General features: G+C 37.7%; 1 protein-coding gene across 2 annotated transcripts in view; it reads left to right on the forward strand.

Moving 5' to 3' along the window:
* LOC140155744 (DNA damage-regulated autophagy modulator protein 1-like) overlaps nucleotides 1-9489 on the forward strand; it is a 31410-nt gene extending 21921 nt beyond the window's left edge. For both annotated transcript variants that reach the window (XM_072178693.1, XM_072178692.1), the window contains exons 4-7: nucleotides 717-784; nucleotides 2500-2657; nucleotides 4583-4810; nucleotides 9038-9489. In XM_072178693.1, the coding sequence (XP_072034794.1) occupies nucleotides 717-784; nucleotides 2500-2657; nucleotides 4583-4810; nucleotides 9038-9310 (727 nt within the window). In that variant the 3' untranslated portion in view covers nucleotides 9311-9489. The remainder of the gene's footprint in view (nucleotides 1-716; nucleotides 785-2499; nucleotides 2658-4582; nucleotides 4811-9037) is intronic.
* The last annotated feature ends 658 nt before the right edge of the window (nucleotides 9490-10147 follow it).

The following is a 10147-nucleotide window of genomic DNA, read 5'->3' on the forward strand; positions in this document are numbered from 1 at the left end:
CACCTTTTAATTTTGAGCCAAACAAATGCGGTAAAACGAAGAAAATTGATATTTCATTCCAGCGCCTGCAATGCATGTATTAGCTCGCCGATCGTATTATTATCATGAGTATTGGCGTAGCTTCACGCAGCTAGGACGAAAAAACAAGACGTAAGACGAATAGCGGTATGCACATAGTTTATACGTCAAGACGTATAAGACGAATAACGATATGCACACGGTTTATACTCATGTGATGTGTTTAGCCACCACTCGATCGATGAACTGTGAATAAAATCTCCGGTTTTAATATAAAAACTTAAACTTTTCCTGTATAATTAAAGCACTTCAGGCTTAATCTTTCCACATGGTATTTTAGTAGGCCTACACCATCGAGCATTACAATCATTCAATCAAAAAGTAGAAATTCGACAAAAATTTAGTGCTTCGCTGTGGAGCAAATCACACATTGTGGCTTTAAATTTAAATTTAAATTTTTGAAACGTTAGAAAGAACAGTCGTTGCACAAAATAAATTAACATTATAGAAAAAGTATGTAGCTGGCTAACAGAAATGAATGTAACATTTGCAATGCATGTATGAAAGCTCATGAAGTTCAACCATAGATCATCTGAATACATGATCTATGCACTCCATGATCTATGGTTCAACTAAGCTATTAAATAATTCTATCCATTAACATTGTGTAAAGTACCATATCCTGTTATTTTTACCAGTGATACAGGTGTTGAGTATCCAGAGAGCAGTATATTTAGTCTTAGTCTAGACGTCGTCGCATTTTTACGTGAGTATTTGTTTGAAATTAGGAGGGGGCATCAAAAAGTTTTTGAAATCACCCAGAAATTTTGTCAGTGTAATCACTGGTCCTTATGAGACCAATAAATATTGGGTGTAAAGCATTTAATTTTATCATTATTATGTTTTGGATCCAATATTTTCACACACTCGGATTCATTAAAACATAATAATGAGTTCAATTGCCACAGTGATTTGGATTCTTGCAGCAACAAATCTATATCACAGTGGCCCATTGTGATGATAATAAATTATATAATGACTGAACTTTCAAAATTGCCTCCATTGATCTGATTGTCATATCACCGGTCACATAAAGTCATGATGTGGACCGGGGTATGGCCAGATCCAACGTCCAGGCTATATTATAGTTTAAAGCTAACACTGGAGGTCACGGGTGGAGAAGCCCAAAGAGAAGGAGGATTATTTAGTGTCTACTTCAGTCCTACATCGTAATAGTTTGGTGGCGCTGAAAAGAGCCGTTTAGCAAATGTTGGATTGAAATAGAAGACCTGAAAACGCTTTATTTAAACTTTTGATTAAATTCAGGCTCCGGTCATTGCATCCGCCTTCTTTTCATGCATTTTCATCATTCTCTCTATTTTGCTTCAAAAGCTTCAAATTTGGCCGGCCAGCCCAAGTTTTCTTAACCATACATGCAGTGCAGTGCTAAACTTATCCAGATCACAACAGAGTAGACCTCTCTGACTGAAATGACGTTTAATTTTTTTTAAATATATAGCAAGTGTCTTTAAACATGTCGAAAGCCTTACATTCTTTGTATAATTTAATTTCTTATTTTCGTAATTTAGCCTAATTCATGATCAAATCAGAGGACGATGTTATGCTAAAACTTCCCTGTTTTATAGAATTACCGCATTTGTATCCTTGTTTTTCTAAGCAGAAAGTCATAAAGTGTTCTATTTCTAACTCTAGTCGAAGTGGAAAAAGATAAATAGAGAAAGTGTTTCATTATAAACGAAGTGTTTGATTCTCTGACCTGCACTACTTTGTCTGCTTCTAACCAACCGTTTTGATTTCATGGTTAAGGACTACATCCTATATGAACACGCTTCCTTTGTGCATGGTTTATTTCACTCCGAACAGGACTTGAAGACGGAGACAGCTTTGGCAAATATGGAGACAAAGACAACCTCTCAGCATGCTGAGAGAGGTCAAAGTCTCGAGGGGGTGGGGTGGAGGGGTACTCAAGTTTGTTTGGGTAGGGACGCGCCTCCGAGAATCTGAAAGTGACAATGGCGCAACCAGGACCTTTTCAGAGTGGAGCAAAGAGGGGTAAACGTCAACAAAAATGATTTAAAAAATGGTAAACAAGGCCTAAAAACTTTAAATATTGGGGCGGCCAACATCTCTAGGGGAGAGAGCAAGATTAACCACCTTCTTGGCTGGCCACTGGAAAATGGACCAATATTTTTTACACATTTTCCAACAAAATTTGCCCCGATACCTGAAACCTAGATTGCTGGCTTTTAGGGTTAGGGTTAGAGGAAGTCATGGTTAGGTTAGGACTTTCCTTCTCATCGCCCCGATTCAACGCTTACCATTTGTACAGGTCCGCGCGGTCCTTAAGTGATATTGTTTTGGTTTTGTTTTTTGTATATCTATATTAATAATTATCAGTAATAACATGTGGTAGGATCCGGATATCAACCATTGCAATTTTTCATTTCCATTTTTTTCCAGTTGTATCAACATCATATGTTAGATACCAGCTGATTGGTCATTTTCATCGAAAGTTGCCTTCTGAACCAAGATATCAGCGAATAGGAAGAGTCAATGCAGCGAGTTTACTTATAGGAGTTGTGGCAGCAGTCGGTTTAATGGTGTTAGCAAACTTTCCAGTGAGTATAATCTTTGATGATCGATATCATTTTTTAATGTTATTTTATATCACGTTTTCTTCAAAATTCAAACAACATGACAAGAAGAAGATGCCCAAGAAGAAGATGACGAAAACGAAGATGAAAAAGATATTTTGTTTAGAATTTGCTATAAGCCAAAACAAAATCATTCAAAACAAACAACAACATGTTTTATCAAAATAATAGTCAAAAGATACTTCGTTTATTTTTTTAATTTCCATGGACAGATCGAGTTTTCAACCTCTCACTTTTCTATCAAAATCTGTATGAAGAACAATCGTTAAAACCAAGTTATTTTGGGAAGGGGAAGTCAAGTTTATGCTTGCATATTGAAATTCTATCCTTATAAGTCCCTCCCTCAAAATGGTTATGGGCCTATGTGGAATATTACCAGTCAGATATTAAATAAAGACTGCTTTTGGCAAAAGGGCTGATTCTTATGAAAGCAGGCAAGCAGTACACTGTTGACTCTCACTTAAGGCGAGTCAGATAGCAAGGGCCAGATTATTAAAGTTGTGTACACTGGTGCCCGGGACTGGTACTTATTAATACAGGAAGTTAGTCAAGGAAACCAATAATCGCATTTTTCATAAATATTGGCCAATAATTATCAAATTATCAAAACGTTTTTGGCTTTTTCACCCTCCAGAGAAAAACAATGCACATGGGGTGGACGTTACACCCCTGATATCAAACCTTGATATACCAATACGTCATATTCCCTTCCGACTCGCCTTAACCATATTAACAGTATACTGAGACATGATGTCAAAGGAAATTCACTGTCATGCCAACCTGCTGTTGCAGTACTTCCAACACACCATATCAAATTTATAAAGTTTATAACCTCCCTTTCTATTGGTTGAAACTTGTTGTTGAGGGGATATGATGTCATTGCTATCGGTTCTGATTGGTTGAAACAGGGATTTGAGTGTATGGGCTGTAGATGATTGTGCATGCTTGTGCTTGGTCTTAACAAATTAAACCATAGAAGTCTCGTACTTCCATGATTAAACCAATCAAAATACAATTTGCTGGCCACCCTGGGGAATTGTTAAGGGGCTGTGAGGGGCTGTGAATATGTAGAGACATTGGGGTTATCTCTCCTCCTTATATCCGTCGTGAGCATATCATGTTTTTTATCATTGCTTTAAAGACATTTTGTCAAAGGAACTTGGTATACTTGTATGTTTCTTTGCACGTTTCCTTCCAAAAAAATTGATAGTTTGATTTTATAGTTTTCTTAATGCTTGTTGTTTCTCATTTCTTGCTGTTTTGTATCATATTTTTTGTTAATTTCCTATTAAGTTCACTGCAACATAATTTCTCCCCTGCAAAATCAATATACTCCAAGATATAATCATCAGGAGGGCAAAGAGCATACAGTGCCCCGCCCTGCATGCAGAACAAATATATCCTAATCTCACTGTAGGGAAGATTGTTTCTTTGGATAGGGTTAACCCTCCTCAATCAGACTTGGAGGGCTGTGTACCTGAACATAATGAAAACCCCATACCCCATGGGGGTTTTTTCCGGAGAGCAATGGTGAGCCAAAGTAAAACGGGAGAAAAAAATCGGATAATTTAATAGCCTAAAATTATGCATTTTTTGGCCAAATGTATTTTTGTTCTTTATTTACCGTTAATTAATCGGTCCAAGCGGACACACGATTGGTCTTGACGGGTCCAAACTCAGTCAAATTGATCAAGCCAAAAGATTTCATTTATATAGAAGGAAGCTGAAGGAACATAGAAATGGTGTTTTTCCCTCATAAAAATATAATAATAATATTAAGCCTTCCAAAACAATGACTAGACAGAATTTCTTTACGTAATTCATGTATCATCTTTCCTTTTTTTCTTTACGTAATTTATATATCATCTTTCCTTTTGTTTTTATTACAGGAAGATGAAAATTTGATGGTTCATTTGATGGGTGCCTTCTTTTGTTTTGCCTTTGGTGTGGCGTATTGCTTCTTGAATACATGGTTATCATTCAAAACTAGTCCAGAGTTGACTACTCGGTGGATGTGTTTCTTACGTCTGTGCTTGACGACGTCAGCGGGTATTATGTTAGGATTGGTTATTGTGTTTGGTACAGTTTTGAGATGGGATTCTGATGAATGTAACCCAGTAAGTATTATTATAATATTTTTTTTACAATATTATTCCAATTATTTCAGTTGCCACAGGGAGAAGGGCATGGACACCCCTCATATACTTTTCATCCCGGGTTCCCCCAGTCAGAACAAAACATCACCGAAAACACAACCAAAAATCCCATTATTTGGGGCAGATTTTTACCCCCCCAGATTTTACTTCCCCACCCATTCCCGAAAAAATCCTGGTACCGCTATTGATTTCGTTGCAGAAATATGCCCATTTCCTTTAATTCTGATGCATTTCCTGACAGGCTGACACCCATACGCCAAAAATGAACATGTGTATAAATGTACCGAATTTGATACACCCCAAAAGTTATTCAAACATATACCGGCACCCTTTCTGTGGCGTATGGGGGCAGGGGACAACCACCCTCTGATGAAATTAGCCAACGGGACCACCCCTGTCCCTCCATGTGATTGTAGAGCTGCTCCTTTGTAACTTTTGCGTCAGGTTTGAGGACTAAATTGGACCCCGCCCCTCAACATGGACTTAATCTCCCGACAATAATCCAAGCTACGACAACACACCTTTTATTCCATCAAGCAGGGAGACCCCTCCGGATATAAACAAAGGAAATAAACTGGATATTTGTGTCTAATAAGAATTTGAAAAATAGTTCCATCCAATCAGAAAAACACCCTTTTCAGTCTGTAATAAATGTTGGCCCCATATGTGATTACCGGCCTGTTTTAACAAAACAGAAAACAAGAAATGTATCAATTCCCTTGGAATAAAAGTGACTGTTCCCTGATCACCATATGACTAGACTAAAACTAATATTGCCTATTCACAAGAAACTATATGATTTATGGTGACGTGATCCAGTCATATATGCCTAGGGGTTGGCATACAAAAATTATGCCACTCCACTTTTGATCCAGTTCTATAGTTCTATCAAGATTGAAAACGTATAGATCTAGGCCTATACAACTGTGGCATTGAAAAACCATTTTGTACTCTATTTGGAACTCTCACTCAAATGGTTCTATCAAAAACCAGAACAGGTTCTTTGAACACCAAAGAACCTTTTTGTCCTCTAAAGAACCATTTCAGGTTTATAGAACCTCGTTTAGGTTCTTTAAAGAACCCTCTCAGATTAGTCTATCGCCGTCTACCTTTTTCGCAGGTTCTTTTGAGCTCAAAGGACCTTGTTTGGTTCTTGATAGGGTTAATACGTGGACATGGTTGAGCTCTTAAGGTTCTAAGTCGAATCTATAGCACCTCGCACACTTTTGTCAGTCAGTCGGGAGCTGTCGGGGAATGCACCCAAATGGGTGGAAATTAGGTAATAGCTATTACGGCGAGCGAAACTCGCCCCCCCCCCAACACACCCCACACACAGACGGAATTTGGACTATGATATTCGCAGTTTACCGGACCCTTTGCATGAAATGTTGTGAATGTGATTACGATGCCCTGTATAATTATCAGGGAGTTTCTTTCTACCAATTTTCTGGTAAAGTAATCACGATGAGACATTTACCAATTTTCTGGCAATGAGTAGGGGGCCTGTAATTGTATCGGAGCCCGACCGTCAAAATCCAAGAGCCCGGATTTAAATTTTAAATTAGTCTAGATTTGTCCCCATCTTTATCGAATCAATCCGCATTAGAATAGTCTGGTAGATTATTCCATGCATTATAGTGGCTGATGCAATTTATACATGAATAAGTGAAATCAAAGGAAATCACACTCATATGTACATCATGTTTGGAAATATCAATGATTCAACGTCTCTGTAGTCAAACAAACCGAGACTTGTTCTTTCTCTTTTCTACAATGTACCTTATAATAGTGGCGGGGTCGGGTGGAGGGGGGATTTCCAATAATTATTGGAATTATCGTCAGGCAAAACAAGAAATCTGAAAATTTCCATATAGGCCTAGGGGTGGCAAATTTTAGGCATGCAGATTTTCTGACTCCTTCACCCTCCTCCACCCAAAAGGCACCCAATTGCCTTCCATAAAAGAAAAAAAACATGATGGTGCCGCCGCACTACTGCTATGTAGAAGCAATGGAGGGCACCCGCGGAGGGCAGAAATAATTAAAATGCTATAGCTGGAGATCCCACTCCAGTTTGCCCTTCATCAGGACAAAAACATCGTCGAAAATCCACCTTTTTGGGCCATAGGCCTAACTGCTCAATTTTAGGAAAATATTCTAATTTTTACCCCCCCCCCCCCTCCCCATTTCATCACCACACCATCACAAAAATCCCCTGTCGCGGTGTGGCTCCGCCACTGAAAATTGAGTCCCACATGTAGGACTAAAACACTTTTTGATTGACGCAAATCTCTCTTGTCACTGACCAGCCAGAAGATATTATAAAGTTCAAGTTAAGAGTGAAATGTGATTTATAATGTGGCTGTGACTCATCACAGGAACAGTCAAAGATTTTGTGTATGCAACATATTTTGCCCAACTGCTCAACCGAACCAATAATGAACTATACGGACTTCTTTTACCTTCAATATGTGTCTTCTTTTCTGACACCCAATAATATTCAAATTCACGACAACCCGGTTGATTTTACTGAGCCCCTATTTGATTTGATTTGTTTGGGTTTGGCAACCCTTCCAACACCGAGACAGTCAATGGTTTTAACTAGCAGTCAGTTTTAGCTAGCAGTCACTTTCGACAAGAGCCTGTTAAAGCACTCTACTCTCGTCATGATGCAGTCATGTCTACAGTAGAATTCATCTCGACCTTTGCAGGACTTAAACCCCATTAAAAGCTATTAAACCAAGATAACACTCATTGAAGCAGCTCAACTGATTAAATCAGATCTTCTCTGGTGGTGCACAAGTGTCTGTTTTACATGTGCGACATCGCAATAAAGCTGGTATTATAGCTTCAGTTGGGTAACCGATTATAAAGGAAACGAAAGGAAACAATGGTATGTGTACCTTTGTTCACGAAATGAGACAATGACCTGCTTTTTGTTAACCAGCATTCTTCAAAATGAGCAACATAATGATTGTTGACTTAACACGGTTTGGAAATAATTTCTTCATATTTTTGGTGTTATCTGTCGTTTACATATCCTTCCTAAAACACAAAAGTGCGACCCTCTCCAAACATCTAAATTAGCTAACAATTTAGGACATGTTACAAAACTATATTTTCTAGAACCTATTTAGAATAGTTTAAATGTAGCTTGTACCGTTTTTTTGTGGCATCCTTCAGAACGGAGCGGTCCGTTACCAATATAGCTCAATATTTTCGGTCAAATCTCCATTCAATTAACACGGGGAGTTGGCTAGCTATGAGCTAGCTATGCTTTGCCCTCACTCATATTTTACAAAAGTGCGACCATTTCTGAACATCTAACCTAGCTGTAATTTTTAGGTCATGTTAGAGAAACATATTTGCTAGAAGTTTGGAGAATAAATTAAATATTGGCTGGTTATTTTTCACACAGTGATGTTAACTAGGCAAGTGTCCATTCTTCCAACATACATCATTTGTAGAGGTCACGCGTCAATGGTGAGAGCACTGTGTAATTGTATAACTGCAGTATGTTGAAACTGACTGCTAGCTACGTGTACAGGCATGGCTCTTCTATAGGCCCCATACACGGGACCAATGGCTTAATGTCCATGTTTCATTTTATACCCAACTCAAAATGCACCATGCGGAGAGCGGAAGTCGGAATTGAATCTACAAATGTTTCCCAAGTTAAATACGGTCCCTGCAAATTTTCCACAGCCGGGAATCGAACCCGGGACTTCATGTATACCTGAAGCGAGAATACTAACCACTGGACCATGCTCACTAATAATAGCACTTGCAGTGCTTCACTCGCTTATAGCTTAGGGGTCTTCGAGCATTTTTGTACGGAGATGTGCCACGCAGACTTTGGGATGCTGACTACTTTTTATTGTTTTTGCAACCCATGCACATGCAGTATACAAAAGCACCCAAATTTGTACAAATTGGGTGCTTTTAAAATAAAATAAATAAAACTAAATAAAATTGGGCGCATTGGTCTCCACTGAAAAGCTACCCATCGATACCAAAATCGCAAATTAGGTCCACCAAAACCGTGACACATCCCCGTACACCTTCAACCAGGAAGAACCCCCCTCGACACAAAGATGAAACGATAATTATATCAGGCAAAATATATTTAAAACATGCCATGTGTTTGTTTATACATATTTTTTTCATATTGTACTTTTCTTTCTTTTACAGCAAATGAATTACAGACAAACAAGTGCACTATTTGAATGGCTTCTTGTGATGACCTTTGACCTATTCTTCTTCACATTTGCAAGTGAATTTCACAAAGTAAGAATGTCAACCATTATTAAGTTGAGGATCCAACCCAGGCCTGGTGAAGAAAAGAAACAACAACTACAAACCAAAGATGAAAAGATAAAGAAAGAACTGTGTTGTCATAGCAACGGAACCACCCATATATTGCCACATGATCATGTTTGTAGTAAAGCTGCTATTCCAGTTTAGAGTTATGAACTAACAGATATTATTTAAACATAAATCTGTATCACTGATTTGTACATTTATATGAGACAATATATTCACACTCATATATGCAATGCAATACTTAATACCAGGGATGTTGATGTTTATTATAAGATCAGGATTTGTATTAAGGTAGGCACTACCTGCGCTTACTTGCCACTACTAGTAGGTATATCACCCCAAAAATAAGCGCAGCAGAAACATGTTATTTGACGCTTTTAATTGAATCATCGTTATGAATGCTTCAAAAAACAAAAAACAGAATTGAAATCGGATAATGCAAAGTGATGTAACGTCAACTTGAAGATACCCGGAAATCGGGTGAAAACCTGCCACAAATTGCTATAAATGGCAAAATGGTAATTTTTGGGATTTGTAATGCTTATTCGGACACTTACTTGAAAAGGTAGCATTGATTTAAGTATCACAGATTAATTGCATATCTTTCCGGACTTCGTTAAAGAAAACAAGATTAAAAATCTCTCCTCGAATAAATGTAATAAATCCACCAAATATACAATTTTAGCCATTTTGACCAGTCTGCAGACAAATAAAAGCTTAAAAAATTACTAAGTCCAGCTAATTAATATGCAAAAATAATGCCAACAGAGAACCGTACATGATATGAGGATGCGGTTTTTTTTGCACACATAAGTACCCAAAGTTCTTTCATTTGGTAACAAAAAATACACAAAAAGTCATTAATTATGTAAATTAGCTAATTACATCTAATTATATATTTATGCCATTCTTATGTTAATTAGGCATATGTAATTTTTACTTTTTCAATGTTTTATTTATGTTTTATTCATACAGCAT

Source organism: Amphiura filiformis, chromosome 6 (assembly GCF_039555335.1).
Source record: "Amphiura filiformis chromosome 6, Afil_fr2py, whole genome shotgun sequence".
NCBI lineage: Eukaryota > Metazoa > Echinodermata > Ophiuroidea > Amphilepidida > Amphiuridae > Amphiura > Amphiura filiformis.